Below are 18,727 nucleotides of genomic sequence, written 5' to 3'. Positions count from 1 at the left end.
CCATGCTTCCTCACAGGGATAGGAAGAAGGTAGAAATGGGATGTAAATAGTCTGCAGAAATGGAAGCTACAAATAGCCTTCATTTTAATTTGGTTTCCATCCTGTAAGGATTAGACTGAAATTGTGTTTTTTAAACTTCCAGTTCTGTTTTAAAATTGACATGAAAATCTCTTTTTGAATTCTTTCAGTCTTAAAATTTTTTAAAAAACCTATGAATTACTACAATTATCAGTTAATTATCATGTAGATGCTAAATTTTCTGTGAAAAATACATGTGAAGTCTTAGAAAGGACAAGTTGAATTGAGTTGTATTTCTCATTAGGTCTTATTGATTTGGTCCTGCACGTGAGTTATTGGTGGTTATCTTTTCTGTCTAAAGGAAATTTATCCCTATAATCTAGTAAATCAATCTAATTTTGCAAACTTTAACTCTGTGAGATTTTAGTGAGTGGACATATAAGTCAGATAAAAATCAATTTTCAAGGCTCCAAATACAGATATTTTATACCTAGGCTGTGGCCAGAGAAGATTCTATGAACATTTATGAAGTTTATGTTTTACATTCTTCCATTCTTCTATGTTTAATCCTCTCTCCATTGTTTTCCTCTGTGTATGGGATCAATTAGCTCTCTCCCATCTCCCCAGCAGCTCACAATATGCAACGCAATGATTTGTCTTTTTGGCATCACCCTGTATTTGACCTCAGTCCATCACAAATTTTCATCCTGGAGTCACATCCTTTGAATAATATTAATCTAAGAAGCACACTTGAAGTGAAGAGCTAATGATTCAAAGTGTTCACAATTTAAAAATAATATCTGTATTTTAAAAATGTCCTTCAGTTTCTTTATCTAAAATAGTATATTAAAAATTTTGGCCTCCATAGCAATAAAGTTGCTTAAAACCCCAAATAGATCCATGATAGCTATGTGTGCAAATGTCCCTTGCTTTTCACTACATAGTGAACAAAAGTACATTTCATATAATTCTTCCACATTGGATGACCTTGGAGGTGTGGTCTTTTGGCTAATCGACTCTTTTCTATGTACCTAGTTTGGTGAAAGAAACCAATGTTTGTTCTACTCAACTGTATTTTAGAAAGTGAATCCTTTAGTGTTTAAAAGAAGGACTTTGGAATGTGACCTTCAAGTAAAGGTGTTTCATTCACTCATTTATTCATTCATCCATCTAAGTTACTGAACAAGAAGTGATGTTCTAGACACTAACATTATAGTGATAAGCAAAACATGATACTTCTATCCTGAGGAAGCTTAAATTTTGATGGAGAGGGAAAATAAGTAAACAGACTAAACGTATCAGGTAGGAATATATTTAAAGCAGATATTTCAGTAGGGCAACTGGATGAAGTGATTGGAGAAGGCAGGGGGAAGACCTTAATCTGAGGTCTAATTGACAAGGACTCAGCCACAGACTCACCAATTAAATACTCTTTAGAAATACTTTGGAATACTCTTTAGAAATTTAGTTTATTTAACTAGTAAGTCACTTAGTGGATTTAGTAGATCACCTAGAGGAAGGAAGAATCTGAAAATGGTGGTAAATATGAGTTAAGGAGTACAACCACTTGGATTTGGATCCTGATTCTATCTCCAACACTCTAAGGAACTTGAACAACTGCTTAACTTCTCAATGCTTCATGTGTAACAACAGTAATGAAATAAATCTCAAAATGTTATTGAGAAGATTAAGAAATGCTAAGTGTTTAGAAGACTGTTTGGTACATAGTCAAGTATGGAAAAAATATTGGCTATTATCAGTGCTCTTGGAAAAGCCCTAAATTGATGAAGATTGGAGACATGAATAGTCCACATTCTGCAGGCTTGTAGAATCAGAGTGAATATATGGTGTTATTTCAGATGTGATTAAAAATGATAAAGACTTTACAAAAGGAGAGAGAGAAAAGGACAGATTGTGAGATGTATTGAGTAGATCCCTCTATTTACTGTGTGGAAAATTAACTGTAGAGGGAAAGAGTATGGGAGAAAGCTTCAAGAAGAGGGTAGCACATTGGTTTAGGTGAGAGATATAGAAGCAGTGATGGACATACAGAAAAGTGTGTGAATTTGGGATTTGTTTTTAAAGACATAGTTGACAAGATTAGTTATTTTTTATTAGATGCAAGGATGGAGGCCAAAGGGGGAATATAAAATCTCTTAAAATAATCTAGGCTAACATTTAGATTTTTGACTTGTTCCATTGGGCAGATTATAGTACCATTTACTAAGATGAAATGAGTGAGGGAGAAATGAATGTGGAAAGGTAAGATCAAGAGTCCAATGCAGATTATTTTACATTGTTCATGACTATTTCACATGCCAGTGGGGACTGTGTACAAATCAAGGGAGTAGCCATCTTTTGAGACACAGTATTAACAGTCTGCAGCATGATGGTGACAGTGAAAGCCAGGACTGTTTGTTGCCTCAGAGATGTAGAACAGAGCTTTGCAAGTCCCAATATTTATAGGCCCCAGCAAAGGAGCCCAAGAAGCAGCTACAGGTAAGATAGAAGAAAAATTCTATGATCAAAAAACCCAGAAAGAAGAATGTGTTTTAAGAAGGGTGCAGTATTGACCTGTGGTGAACATCACTGAAAAGATTATAACTAAAGAAGCAGCTTTAGTAATTTTTTTTTTCAAGGTAATAGTAGGAAACGGGTGTGGGGGAACATGAGATCATGGGAAATTTTTAGTGCTGTACTGATGTCATTGTTGTTTCTAAAAGGTTTTTTTTTTTTTTTGTCTCTAAAAATCTAGTAGAGGGGGAACAGCAAATGATGCAAAAGAACGTAATTCAGTAAATGAAGGCCATGAGCAGGTGGTAGCTCATGGTAGTAACCATGAGTAATCATGCCTGTGTCTTCTTTTGTGTGTGTGTGTGTGTGTGTGTGTGTGTGTGTGTGTGTGTGTCTGCCTGCCTGTCTGACTTATTTCCATTAATTTTCCAAGAATGTTCTTTGTGAAATACACTTCATCCACCTTATAACTCTGAGGCAAGAAGTGGGAAATTGGATTTCTAATCTAGGCCACGCCATCCAATCATCATGTAATGTTGACAATGTGCTTTTTTTCTGGAGTGGAGTTTCCTTGTCTACAAAATGGAACTTCGGAAGCCTGACATTTTGTCATTTTAACTAAAGGAACAATGAGTCAATAGTGGATCAATAAAGTTTCATATGCTGGTGAGGAGAAAGTACTACATTTGTGATTGTGATCAGACAAACAAAAGAATCATCATCAGCATGAGGGAGACCACCATCACCATAAGTCTTTATCCCCAGGAAGCAAAATCACAGAAAGTGCTCTCCTCATTGATTTCTTCCCAGGAGAAACTCCCTTTACAACCGGTTATCAATTTATTAAGCCAAAATTCATCTTATCAAATGAAATTTATAAAATTCAAGTTTTAGGAATTTATAAAACTGGCTGCTTTTCCAATTATAATTTTGTGGACCGTAGTGTCAAGAACACAGATATAAAATGTTCATAGTATTTAATCCGTGATTCTCCATTTTGGGAAATGAGGATAAGAAAATCAGAAATTAAAATCAAACTTTATTTCACAAAATATTGCCTCAACTCTATCCACTGAAATCGTAAAAATAAAATAAGCAATAACCGTCATTTTTATTTCTCAGCTCCCCCAAACTAGCTTTTGTTCAAATAAATCATTATCTTTTCTCATTTTATTCTCACTTTCTTGTGGACAAGGGAACTCAGATAAAAGGGATAATTTCTCCAAATGCCTGGAAGACAAAGGTTTCTGCAAAGGTAGATGGTGAAGAACGAAATTAGGAGTCTTGCTTCATTGGTTTTCTCTTGCTGTGCTTTTCTGTCTGCAGTGAGATGTTATGAAAATATTAGCTTTCATAATATATTGCATGTGTACATTTTGTATATTCAGAAAATGTACTGAATAGGTTACTGAGGAAAGTGACCATTTTATTTCTCTGATGACATTTATATATTACATTTTTTATGATGTTACAATCCATATTTATCAATCAGTAGCTGAGGAAAAGATACCATTTGGGATTCATCTGGAAGATCAGTTGTTTAGACCAATGAAGCATAAAAACCATCTGTCCTCTCCTTTTTTTGTCCTTTAATATGTAAATAAAATATCCTACATTAACAACTTCAGGATTTAATCCTAAGGCTGTGCCCATATAAGTAATTTAGTAGAGTAATAAATATGTTTTATGGACAGAATGGTTTCTGTATTTCTACTTATGACCATTGGAGAACTCATGCAGCATGAAAGGGTATTATTTGATTTTTAAAGTCCATTAAAGCTATTTAAAATAAGTTTGTCTCTACCATATATCTGGCATACTATAAAATCCATTTATATCATTTATATTTTTATTTGTGTGTCTAGACTTACCAACTACACTGTTGAGAAAAACATGAGGATAAGAATAAACAGAGCATTAGAATGATTTTCCAGTGGGTTTTTGATAAATGAGATCAAGAATAATATGAATATGTCTAAATAACTCACTTTTTCCAGAATTAACACAATTTTATCCTTTTGCTTATTTAAAATATTGCCTCAAAAATAAAATAAAACATTCACAGTATTTAATCTGTGATTTTCCATTTTAGGAACTTAGGATAAGAAAATCATAAATTAAAATCAAGCTTTATTTCTCACAATATTGACTCAACCTCAACTCTTCCTTTTATCTTTTCTGGGATAAAACTTATATCTTTAAGGAAAAGCTTACTAAATATCAAAACATAATGGACAATTGTGTTATGAAATCCCAAATAATTTGGAAATTCATGTTTGTGTCTGGAAATACAAAATTATATCCTTAAAGCATTTAAAACTTATTTGTAATCTACAAATATTTAGGACATTAAAAAAGAAGATTAATCAGTTTATGGTGAAATTTACAATTTACTCAAAGTGTGGTTAAAATAACTAGGGTTTCAGTTTTAAAAGAAAAAAATCATCAAGTTCATGGACACAGGATAAAGTCCTATTCTATGCTACAGTTTAGAATTTGGGGTTGAGTAGGACCTAGTAGGTTGGGGTTGAGTAGGACTGTCTTTGGTACACGACTTGTTTGAAGTCCTCCTCAATTTACTTGAAGAGATATTCTTATCAAGTACCCCTATTGCATGTGAATTAAATCTCACTCACCTCCAACACAAGCACAATAGTTTGACTTTGCTTTTATTCCTGCTTTCAGTGAGACTTTCAGTGTGTCTTGCTTTAAGTGCTAGATAGAGCAAAATATCTGGAGTTTTGGAAAGCAATTCCTCATTGCCATAAGGGATGGAGCAGAGGACAGCAAACACAAAGGTGAAAAAATGCTGTGCTTTTGTTATCATCTTTCCCAAAAGATTTTTGGTTTTGTAAAAGGTATAATGATGTTTTATAGTTGACATGTGCTGATTTTTTGAAAGCAACTTCAAACTGTATATTTTAAAATTAAATTTGCTCTTAAATACTTTGCAGACATTAATTTCTGCCTACTGTGTTTCAGGTGGATTGTTAGAGTCCCCAAGGATTCAGCAAGGATAGACCCTGACCTCTGAGTGCCCAATATGCTTACAAGGGTGTAAAACTTAAAAAAAAAAAAAGGGTGGGGGGTGTTTGTAAAATGTTTCTTGTAGAATGTAAGTGCCTTGTCAGAGTGGGGTAGAAGTCTCTGGGAGACCATTCCAGGGAAGACCAACCTTAGAGAACAATCAGTGAAAGCTCCTCAGAAGAATTGGTGTCGTGTGTGTGTGTGTGTGTGTGTGTGTGTGTGTGTGTGTGTAAGAGGAAAAATAATTAGAATTTAGATAGGTAAAGGGAGGAGGGAAAATGTTCCATGAAAATGGAGAGAAAGTCCAATGTTCAGGAAAATGAAAATATGTATGATTGAAGAACTGACACATGGGAATGGCTGAAGCCACGCTGAGTGGCTGGTGAGAAGTTGGAGAGGGCCGGAGACGCAGGCCAACACATCAAGACAAACCATGCAAAGGAATCTGGATTCAGTTTTAAAAGCAAATCCTTTAAATACGGGTGTAATTTGACTACATTTGTATTTGAGAAAGATTACACTAAATATTCAGTGTGGCGGAGAGGGTCTCCCTTCAGCTAAACCAAGTGAGAAGAAGGCCATTGCAGTGATCTGGTTGAAAAATGAAGAATGATGCTTCGCATCAGGGCAGTGGAAGTGGAAAAACAGACATAAGATGGTTTTCAGAGACAGGTGAGAAGGGCGTAAACGAGGTTGTGACTGCAGAGGGGAATGAGAACCCGGAAGAATCAAGAATGACTTTTGGCATTTTTTTTTTCTTTGGCACAATTAGGTGGATGGTGACTCCATCATTAAACTGAACTTATTAAGGTATCTACAGAATTTCCCATAAAAGACATCATGGATGGAAAAGGAATTTGTCTGTGTGTCTTTGCAAGTTATAAATTCTAATTTCTAACATAAATTTTCTGAGCGTGTGTTTTCCTTAAGTTGTCAATGCTAATGCCTAAACCAGAGTTCTTTCTGAGGTTAGAACAAGCACATGTAAAACAGCTGGCACAGAGTCAAGCAGCAGCCCCCTGGTGTTGCCCTAGCTGTTTATTTAGGTTCTCGTCCCCACTAGATGGAGATGGTCTCCTGTTCATCTTTGGATCTGAAAACACCCAGTAAAGTCCAAAAGTATTTGTTGGATGTACATAGAAGATCATTGGCACACAGAAAATTTGTTTACTTATTTTAAAAACTATCTGGGCATCCGTGTAGCAAACACAGTAACTCAAGTTTTTCACTGTGACCTTGTTTCTAATGTTACTGGTATGTCTGTTAAATGTGAAGTCTCAAACTGTTGTTTAAATAGAAAGATACAATCAGTGCTTCACTAGATGGCACCAAATCATTGCCCTAAAATAGAACTAACAGAATGGGGGGCAGAGGACTGGAAATTTGAAAAGTCTGATTATAAACTACATTAAATATCTATTGGTGGTCTCAGGGGGTGTGTAAGAGCTTTAACCATGCTTTTTCAGTCAAATTCTCACATGCATGTAATTATATTCCTCATGTCTAGGAATGTGATATGATTTAATTAAGCACAGGGGACTTTGTTCTATTCAGTCTCTCATAGGAGGAAATTAAGTACTTAGGAAAGAACATTTCTGCACCTCACTCAGGCCACCAGGGTACATTGCTGTTGAAACTTTTTTTTTTTTTCATTTCTATTTTCTCCCAACCTTTAATTCTCTGTTAGAAATAAACTAAATGGTGCCCTGGTGGTCTCAATGACTTGTGATTCCCACAGTGCCTTATTTACTATCTGGAAATAACTCAGACCTTGAAGGCAAGGAAGCTAGTGTGGTTTTTTAGCCTCTTAAAATTCATGTGATGGACCCTATGACATTTTACTTGAAAGAAAATCTACTGAAAAAGTGATGGGAAATGCATGCATCAATGTTGCAATTTTATTCTCTCTCAATACATTTCTACCCTCTGCTAATTGGCTGTGTGGGTTGAGAGGCTTCTGTGAAGAGTGAAGATGCCATTGATGAATGAGCCTTCTTGCTCTTGTTACTACACTGTTGATACTATAATTATCCAATGTCTCACTCTAGATCTCAGCTGCATAGCAACGGTACTTTAATTCTTTTAGAACCCTTGATATCTTTAAAAAAAAAAACCTTTTTCCTATACTTTCTGTTAATGGTCCTGATGTTAATTAGTATTTGTTCTCTCTCTCGAGTCTTTTTTTGATATTTGGACATTTATAAAATAATGGACATGGAGTTAGAAGGATTCTTACAGATGAATTGATCCAACCTATTATCAATTGCCCGGAAATGTAAAGATACGTCGAGTTTTAATCAAATTATAATCTAATGCCACAGTAAAAATTATTTATGTATATATACACACACATATGTATCTTTCTCATATATATGTGTATGTATATACATATATATATTATATATATATACATGCTTCAATGTTGCAATTTTATTCTCTCTCTCAAAATACATTTCTACCCTCTGCTAATTGTCTGTGTGTATTGAGAGGCATGCATATATATATATATATATATATATATATATATATATATATATACATATACACGCACACACACACACACACACACACACACAGAGACACACACATATATATATCTTGAGATATCCTCTTTTAACTGAAGTTAGATACCTTCTTTTAACTTCTCTTTTAATGGGAAATATGAATTTATTCATTTTTATGGGACTCTATGACTCTGGAAATGTTTTCTTCACTGTAATTAATTGATAGAATCCTCTCTGCTCAGAGATGTTCAATAAATGATTATTTGGTACAAATATGGAAGGATGGACAAAACTACCCAGTTCTTCAGACAGAAAGCATAAAAGAGTTAGGTTTTTCTGTCTGTGGTATGGGTGTCTCTGTTAAGTAAGTAGGTAGCTGGGCTGTGGATAATCATGAGGATTTCAAGAAATGTAAGAAATACAGTCAGGCCTTTGTATCCACAGGTTCTGCATCCTTATATTCAACAAACTTTAAATCAGAAGTACTTGGGAAAAAAAAAAAAAAACTCCATCTGCACTGAAAATGAACAGTTTTTTTTTTTGTCATTATTCCCTAAACTTCAGAATAACAGCTGTTTGCATAGTATTAACATTCTGTTAGGTTTTATAAGTAGTCTAGAGATGATTTAAAGTATATGGAATGATGTGCATAGGTTACGTGCAAATACTATTCTTTTTTATATAAGGAACTCGAGCATCTGCAGATTTGGGTATATGTGAGGATCCTGGAACTAATTCCCCACAGGTTCTAAGAAACTACTCTATTTTCAATATTTCATAGGGTATCTATAACTCAACTCAAACAGCAATCGTCTCATTAAATGAGAAAGTTGAATACTGATTTTATTATTGCTTGATATTTGCATTATTATATTGACTGCTAGAATTTTTATTTTAGATTAGTTAAAATCATCATTGTAGGCCCTGGGTTTAATCTGCAGCACTGTAAAATAAAATAATAAAAATATTAATAAATTCAGTTATTCAATTGTCTAAAACCTTGTCATCTGTGGAATAAATGAATAAAATGATGTATGATGATATATATATATATATATATATATATATATATATATATATATATATAAAATATATGTCATAAATAGCTAATAATGTGTGTGTATGTATGAACAAATTCTAAGGCTTAGAGACACCATAGAAATATTATCATAGTTCAGTAAGAATAAGAAAGATGGATTTTACTCTACTTAGATTAAGCTTCTTTGTCTTAAATGTCATTTTCACTATTGAAGGATCTTAAGCATACAGAATTATAAGTGAATTAAAAGAAACAAATTGTTATAATTAGAATGAGATATACTCCATGTTTGTATAAATGTATCAAAATATACTCTATTGCCATGTCTATCTAAAAAGAACAAATAAAATTTTTAAAAATTGTGGAAAGATAAAATAAAGTACCACCACCACCAACAACAAAAAGAAACAAACAAATTTTGTGTTATGAAAGAGTGAGGGGGTGTGGGGGATTATCTGTAATAGAGATGACTTCCAGCTCAGTATATTCAGAGAGAATACATATAGAAGTAATGTTCATTTCTAAAGTTGAGCAAATCCCAAATTTTCCATGTTACTTATTCAAAAACATAACTGACATATTTAGGATGCAAGGGGTTATTAGCTAGCACAATTTTGTTGCCTGTCTTGGCTTTAGGAAAAGCTATTTGTACTTGGCAGGTGCCTGGTCTCGCATGCAATGCCTCTGTGCTTGGGTTCATTGTAAGATGCTAGGGACAAAAGAGTGAATAGCTTCTCAGGGACTGATTTTTTTTTTTTTTAATAACAAAGGGGCCTCTTTGAAAACAAGAAAAAGCTCAGACACCAGCCCTGATGCTGTTATTTAGCAGAATTTCCTTAATCAGATTCTTTATTACCTGTTAAAATATGTATTTGGATACTTCTTTGTAACCTCTTAAAGTGACACTAAGTTATTCTTGGTTTGAGGTGTTTATTTTTTTGTACTGGGGACTGAACCTAGGGGCACTTAACCACTGAGCCACATCCCCAGCACTTTTTAATTTTTTATTTTGATGCAAGGATTCACTAAGTTGCTTAGGGCCTCCCTAATTTGCTGAGGCTGGCCTCACACTTGCAATTCTCCTGCCTCAGCCTCCTGAGTCACTGGGATTCCAAGCTTGTGCCACCAAGCCAGGCTGAGATTTTCTTATCTTACTTGATGGAGACATCATCTGATAAGCTAGCTAACTACTATGGCATTGGACTCAAGTTATTTCTTCATTTAAAAAGAATAGAATATAACAGTAGAGTTTCTTTTTGTCAGCAATGTTTGCCTATTGCATATTAACCATAGACATTAAAATTTGAATTATAAAAGCACAGCATATAGAAGAGAGATTTAATAGTTACATCAAATAGATAAATTTTCTCTGGTTTAGTCTTAATCACACCTATGCTATTTTGATTTAACTATCGTGGTTAAAAGGAAACTTTTCTTAAATTAACAAGTAAACTAAATCATTCTTTGCCACTTGAAATAGCTAATAATCTATATAAAAATTTAGGAATGATTCCTATGATGTCTTAAAGAATTAATTTATTCATCAGATATTTATTAATTTTTCTTTGCCAGGAAATTTTCCAGGCATTGGAACATACATGCAGAGTGAATATGATATGCATTGTTGATGTTCTCTCAGAACAAAAGTTCTACCAGAACATTAATTACACATATGATAATAATAAAACATAGAAAATACAACTTTAACATTCTAATTAGATGTATGTATAATATGTCAAAATACACTCTATTGTCATATGTATCTAAAAAAAACAAATTAATTTTTTTTTTTAAGGAGAGCATAATTTTTAGTGAAATATAAGGGTCTGGGAGTACCTAGCAGGGACAGATGGGAAGACAATGACAGATTCTGCAACATGATACATTCAAACCTGAAGAAATAAATAGGGGTTTATCACAGATGGGAGTGACAGAGAAAGGCTCAGAGGGGAAAGAGTACTTGGGGAGCAGGAATGCACAGAGTATAAGGCCCATGTGACCAGGATACAGTGTGCTAGGGTGTAAGTGGCCAAACCTAAATCTAGAAAAGGAGGGAGGACCACACTGGAGGGGCCTCAAAAGCCATGGACCCTGTGCCAGAAACAAGGAATCCATGGGAGGTTTTTAGCAGAGCAAAATAATTTCACATTTCAACTTCAGAAAATCCTTTTGTCAATAGTGTGGACAATGGATTAGTGAGAGCAAGAACCAGAGTCATGAAATCATTGCAGTTGGCTTTTGGCAGCAATAGATGTAAAACTGGACATGGGCCAATGGGAAACTAAGGGCTGAGGATTCCTGTGCATGGGCTGTACTTCAGGTTTACCTTATTTTCTTGTGATTAGTTTTGTTATATTTTCTTAGAAATCCTGGGATGACTAATGTGTGGCCTTCGATGTGGAGATTCCCTACATTTTTTTGAGACTGTGATAACTGAATGCTACATTTTGTATTTTACCTTTTTTTTTTCATCATTCAAAGCACTTTGCAAAATTATCTTCAAAGTGTTTTTATAAATCATGCAACTTTTATTTTAAATATTTATTCACTGAAGTCTTTTTTACCAGAAAGTAATTTTTTTAAGTGTTTTCCTTCTCTTCCCCACTCAGTTCTATTCTAGAAACACTGGTTATTGAGAGCACACTGGTTACTGAGTTACCCTCCCTGTCATGTCACATCAAATCAACACCTAAACCCTAATTCTAAATGGACTCACAACCCCTCCCATGCAATTCATGACCATGTGTTAATATTGCATTCAAATCGCAGACTTGTCCCATGATGAATTCAATGAAACAACTATCTCATGAATGCAAGGGGAAAATTGTAAACCCAGAGCAGACAGAACCATACATTTTAACAGGCAAGAATGAGAGTCCGTAACCCATGCCACATGTTTGATCCCCACATGCTTGATCCTTGAGGAGTGGTACTATCTACGGAAGTAGGTGCTTCCTTTTTATTTATGTATTTATTTTTATTAGATCAGCGAAGTAGTGGGTAATTCTGCCTACTGGAGGAATTGTTTCATTTTGTTTTTATTGTTTTCTGTTTCACATTTATTTCCAGAGCGCTTTCCTTGTTGCCAATCTATACTTCTCCACTACCAGAAATTCTTCCCCTCCCTCTAGCCAAGTAATGATTGACTATTATATTTATAAAATAAAACAAAACTTATCTCCACTAGTATAGCCAATGGAGTTGACTGCATTTGCCAGACTAATTATTTCAAGCCACAAATGGTAACACGGTGCCCTAAAATCAGAAGACCTGAGTACCTGGGAATGCTTAAGGCATTAAGGGACACCTAAAAGCAGTCACTGGTTTTCCTATAATTAGGTATTCTATGATTATCTGAAAAACATAAAGAGGAAGTGTTTTAAAACTACTTAAAAATACAACTTAGAAAAATCCAAGTATAACACTCACTCAGCTTTTTCATGCAGTCACGAAGTCTGGTTTCCAAGTTGAGCACCCTCTGATGTAGTTCCTCATAGTCATAGGCACCGATTTCTTCCTGGATCCCGGTGAGGACAGCAGACAGATTCCGAATTTCTTCCTTGAACTGAGTGATGAGCTTGGCATCTGTTTTGTACTGCTCCAGCACGGGAATCAAGGGCAGGAGCTCATCCATCTTCTCTTTCAACTCCTGTGGGAAGCAGCAGTTGTTCCTGAGAATTGTTTAAAGCAGATCAAGCAGCTCCAGTCTTTTTATTATGAAACATAAAGGAGATTATTAAAACAGCTTCAAAATTCCTTAATGATTTCTGCTTGAAATTAGGTATTTTCTGAAAACCTAATTGACTCCATGATCACTAGTAATAAATCCACTTATCTTGCATTTCTCGCACAACAACTGCTCTTTAAATGGTTACATGCTATTCTACAAAACAAATTGATACTTATCATAATTAGAAAAAAAAAAACTTCCTAAGGTAGCAATTATGGGTTTTTGTGTTATCTCACTCTCTGGTAGCATTTTATAAAGTAACAATGCATCATCTGATTAACAAATAGGAACAGGATCCATTCTCTAATTATGCATGAAGTTTGAAGGAAATTATCAGTCAAATATCTTATTACTAAACTTATTTTAGGTTAATTATCTACCTACTTAGTATCCATGATGTAGGAAGACACAGGAAATTTTGAATTCAGGATCATCTTTTTCCTCACACTTAGATTTTTTTCTAATCATGACCGTTTATTTGTTCATCCTTCCATTGTTCTCAGGTATTCCTAGCTCATTTTAATATCCATCTTAGTACGACTTCATTAGGAAGGTAAGTTCAGCAAGTATAATAAATCATGCAAAGCTTCCCAAAGCTCAAAGAAATGTAGGTTGCTATTTACCATTTTGAATTATTGCCTATTCTCTGACTCCATTTGTCTTAGCATAGATAATTTAGAGGTCTTCATGTAAGGTAGAATTGCCTACCCATGAAGTCATTAACTCTTTAAGGGACCATGGTACGTAATTTATGTAACAGACAAGGAAGTTTCAGAGCTGTTAGAATCTTTTTCTCTCTTTCACAAACATATACCATACCTGCATCTACTGCTGAGTTATATCCCCAGCCCTATTTTTTATTTGGGGGACTTACTAAGTTGTTGAGGTTGGCCTCAAATTTGCAATTCTCCTGCATCAGCCTCCCAAGGTAGCTGGGATTATAGGCATGTGCCAACAAGCCCAGTAAGTTGTTTAAAACTTAAGTTGAGGTTTTTCATTTATCTTTGTGGAGGCAGGGTCTTACTGTGTCGCCCAGGCTGGTCTGGAACTCATGGACTTAAGCACTCCCCTCCCCACCCCCACTTTAGCCACTGGAATAGCTGGGACTACAAGTGGATGCCATCAGAACCAGTTTTAAGCATTGGTTTTAACAACAGAACAAGAAGTATATTGTCAAAGCAGTATCTCTTATGCCTAGGCATCATAGGTCGGTAATTTCAACTGAAATTTCTAGATGTGCCACCTTAACTTTTTCCCTTTAACTTGGTGGTAGTAGTCAACAAAAATATTTCAGGAGTTTAATTCATTTGTGAATTTATTGCAGATGATATAATTTGTAAAAAGAGGTCACATTCATGATTGTTTGAAAATAATACATAGGGACTGTCAGAAACCATATTGTATACTAAGAAGCTAAAATTGTATTTTAAAATAATTTAGAAATGTCACTATTATAAGTGCATTGAAATAGCAGGAGCTCCCATTGCTTCCCTGATTTATGGGCTTGTGTTTCTTGTGTAGAAATTTCTACTTGTTCTATAAATTCAGAAATCTTTGATTTGTGTACATGTACATGCTAAGTGGTAGGGTAGAGAATCTTAGTAATGAGAAAAATGCATAAATATTACAGTCAAGAAGCAGAATCATGGCTTTTCTCATTTTAGTGGATCATTTTGAAATAAACTTATTAGTTCAAACGTTTTGTGGCAACCCTAAAGGGAGATACAATTATTTTATTAGGCTTTTAATGATAAGAGTTCTGTTGGTACTATTTGCTGCATATTATAAAAACTATTACAATCAGGTTTTACATCTTACTATGGGCATATTTAAAAGAGAGTAATTCAATGTTAAAATTTTGGTGGCTTTTATTCCCTCCTGAATTAAATAAGTATTTTCATATTTTCAAAACTTTATCATTAGATTTTTGCAATCAACTTTGAAACTCTGGAAATTTATCAGAAAGCAGTAGAGTGTCCAACCAATGCACATATCAAATATATAAAAGATTAAATTATAGTACCCCTGATCTATGTTTACTAATCCCATCTCAAATTTCACTTTCTAATATGTTTCTCTCACAGTTAACAGAATATCTTGCTAAACAACAATCTTGTCCTATAGGAATGATAATGTCATGTTTGATGGCTAACTCAAGCTTTTCATCCAGAAGGACCACAGAAGGAAAAATCAACCTAGGAGTTTTGATAAGATGAAAGTGGTGCATCAGAGAAGGGTTTTTTTTTTAAAGATATTTTTCAAAGTTAATCTTGATTTTGGAACATTCCATTTCTTCTTCTTAAATATGGTACCTCAACACCTAAGGCAAAATCTGACTCACAGTGGGACTTCCTGAATAAATTCAACAAGCATGTTGAACACTTAATTATTATTGTGATTTTCAATTTAGACAGCTCAAGTTTACTTGAAGAGGTACTGTACTATTAGCAGTAAGAGCCATGAACCTGGACTTTGTCAGTTCAAATCTTTATTCTGATATATGACCCTGAAAAAATTACTCAACTTCTTTATACAATATAGCCAGATGGGAACAAAAATAGTGATTACTTTTCAGGATTTTTGTGAGGACTAAATTAATTAATATATTTAACATGCTCTCAACTGTGTCTTGAATTGTATAATTGTTCAGAAAAACAAGTATTGCTGTTATTAATACTGCTCTTGGGATTTTGAAATTTAATTTCAGCATATGTGTGGTTTATACAAACAAAAAAATACAAGTCATTATATCACGTGATGCTCCTGAAAATTAACTATTTCTATTGGCAGCCTGGTTGCTGCTAGACAAATTATATGCTAAGAAAATTATTTCTATGAATTTCCCTCAGCTTTGCTCCTTTGTTCCCAGTCTTCTTGCCGAAGGTATAACATGCTTTCTCATGCATCCCCAGTTTTGTCAACCCAGATACCTTTCATTGTCCCTTGGATGCACAGAATTCTCACTGCATCTCCATCTGTACCAGACAACCTGAGCTCCTCCTCTTCTGTGTGCTGCTCATTTCTGGAACTGTGCCCTCTGCACCTGAAGCACCAGCTTACCATTTCCTACTTTGTTAATGACCCCAGCTTTGGATTCCCATTATTGTTCTACTATGTATATCCTAACTCTGAGCGTCAAAAGTTGAAATTGTAAATCATTTGATCTTCTTGATTCCCTTTATAATTTAAGATTTTTTTTTTGTCTTGGGGTAGGGGTAGTGTCACTTCTACAACTGCTTTCTTGAATACTGCCAAATCTTATAACTCTTCCCCAGATCTTCTCTAAACAAAATCATCCACTTTTCCCTTGTGCTCTAAAGTGATGCTTATGGCTCTGTTAACCATCAGTTTTACTTGACTCTGAGGTATCTTTCGTTGAAGAGGGACCATGGATTACACATCCAACACAGAATCCAGCACTACCTTGCACAGTGTGTGTGATCAATAAACTAGGGTTAAATTTTATTCTTTTGCTGCTTAGGCTTATATTCTTCTATTGACCAGTTCTCATAAATTCTCTATTCATCCAGTTCAGACTTTTATTTCTTATAATCTTTAAATTTATTTTAACCCCTAGGTCTTGTTTGAACTTGTTCTAAGTTTTTAATCTTCTGAGTTTGCTTATTTCTTCAAAGCAAATCCCACAGTTCTTCACTTTGGTTTCAACTGTCAATAACCTCAATTTGCTTGCCCTCCTTTCTGTCGGTTGTGACTTAAAATTGGCTCAGTGTAAAACTTGTATCATCTACACCTTTCCTTATAAAATCTCAGGAGGAAATTCCAGATCATGACAGTTTCTGCCACATGAAAATGTGCTCTGCAGGGACCCTGTTGTATGTCCCTGGCTAGTTCCCCACTGTTCTTTCTTTGACCAGGTGCTGGAACTCAGTTCTACCCTCCTAGCATTGTCAGTGAATCTCACTTTCTAATGTGTAAGAAAAATTAAAGCTGTTACCTGGGCAACCACAATGTGTTGTATAAACTTTTATGCTATGCTTTCATAAGGTAGATTACTTATTTTTCATATAGGCTCAAATGACTTTATCAGATCCACTTTGTTTTTTAATTTAATGCTTAAAACACTCCTTTTCCCTTTTCAGTGTTCCTAGGTAATGGTCAGTAAAAATCTAAAAAAAAATAATAATAATAAAAAAAAAGACTTTGTATAAAACAATTCTCTTTTAATATGCTGGTTTGAATGAATGGTTTTAAAATTTATCTCCTTTATATTTTTCCTCATATTAGCAAGGCATTAAAATCATCAGAAAAATTCTGATAATTTATTGATTTTCTTTAGACTTTCCCCTTACCTTAGCTATTGAAGTGTCTGTAAATCTACCCAGAAACTCCCCCTAGCTCAAGAAGAATGAGGCTTTTATTTATACCAGCTAATGGTCAGTTTTAATGAAGAGATGATTGACATCCCCAGTAAATCTTTACCCTTGCACCTGTGGCCCAGCACACAATTATTTCTAGCTGAGTGCCACGCTGGCTGTCTATGGCACTCAGTGTCTCCTTTGGCTTGACAAGATTGCAGAAGTCAAACCTACTTGGAAATGCTTGGTCATTAGTGTCTTCCGATCATCTTCAATCTGCCGAAACTTGGCCTTCAGGCCTTTCATTTGGGTTTCCATTTTTAAAACATATTGGAAATCTCTCTGAGTTCTCAAGTTTAAGACTTCGATAGACTGTGACATATTCTGAACCTGTTGAACAAAAATATTGGTGTACATTATTGTCTGTTTGTAAGTATATACAATCACTACCCAACTACCCCAAACAACATTAACCTAAAGAACTGGAAGTGTCAAGTTCATAATGGTGTTTTCACATGTCAAATTTTCAGAAAGACCATCCTCCATGAAAAAAACATTCAAAGAATCCAGTAAGAGAAAATTATAACTAGAAAGTATGTAAAAGAAATGCATATTTTTGCATTAGAAATGACTGAATATAAATAAGTATTTAATATATTAGAAAATAAATTTTAAAATTGAATTGTGGTTTTTATAAGCTTTTAACAGCCCAACCTAATATATGGAAAATAAGTTGTTTCTGGCTAGATGCAGTGGCACATGATTTTAATCCCAGTGATTTGGGAGGCTGAGGCCAGAGGATCACAAGTTACAAGCCAGCCTCAGCAACTTAGGCCCTAAGCCACTTAGTAAGATCCCGTCTTAAAATAAATAAATAAATAAATAAATAAATAAATAGAACTGAGGATTTGGCTCAGTGGTTAAGTGCCCCTGGGTTCAATTCCCAGTACCAAAATAAATAAATAAATAACTAAAAGGTGTTTCTGTATTAATTCTGACTTCTTAAATATCATAGATGCTTAGCAATTATGGATGGTACTCAAGTTTCTAATAGACCTAAAATGCAGTCATTCCAGTACAATTACTTCTGATGGATCTGAAGTACTCCCAGGGGTGAGACTGAATTGACCAGACAATTGGTAGCAGTCCTGGACACCTTCTAAATTGGTTAGCATACTGCTTAAGGGACCTGGAAAATAGCAACCACATCAATTGCTTGGTGGATAAGTAGTAAATGCATGATAATCTGATGGCACCATCTCAGGTTCAAGGAGTTCCAGGTTCTAGAGAAGTAGAAATAGGTGAACCACAAAGCATGCAGAAGTGAGGAGGGAGAAAGGCTCCCCTAATTTTAGTAGCAGCAAAAACCTGAAAACAAAGGAAAAGCTTCAAATCGTAGGAAGCTATAGAGTGAATTGAGAAATAGAAAATGGATGAGCTATATTATAAAGGATACAGTAGGTCTCTACACACATCTTACTCAAGAGAATCATCTTCAGAACTACAACTTTGGCATCACCTGGGAGCTCGACCTATATGCAGAACCTTGAGGCCTATCCTAGAGCTACTGAGTTAGAAT

The 18,727-nt window shown here is 34.7% G+C and overlaps 1 protein-coding gene across 1 annotated transcript in view; it reads right to left on the bottom strand.

The window, feature by feature from the left end:
- Positions 1 to 18,727, bottom strand: part of OLFM3 (olfactomedin 3) — a 212,126-nt gene that overhangs the window by 8,851 nt on the left and 184,548 nt on the right. The window contains exons 3-4 of the mRNA XM_081307402.1: positions 17,383 to 17,538; positions 12,532 to 12,751 (exon numbers count right to left, since the gene is read on the bottom strand). Of these exons, the coding sequence (XP_081163528.1) occupies positions 12,532 to 12,751; positions 17,383 to 17,538 (376 nt within the window). The remainder of the gene's footprint in view (positions 1 to 12,531; positions 12,752 to 17,382; positions 17,539 to 18,727) is intronic.

The sequence above is a fragment of the Spermophilus citellus genome, assembly GCF_964194105.1.
Source record: "Spermophilus citellus genome assembly, chromosome: 9".
Classification (NCBI taxonomy): domain Eukaryota; kingdom Metazoa; phylum Chordata; class Mammalia; order Rodentia; family Sciuridae; genus Spermophilus; species Spermophilus citellus.
Note: the sequence above shows the minus strand (reverse complement) of the source record. Positions and strands in the feature narration are given on the sequence as shown.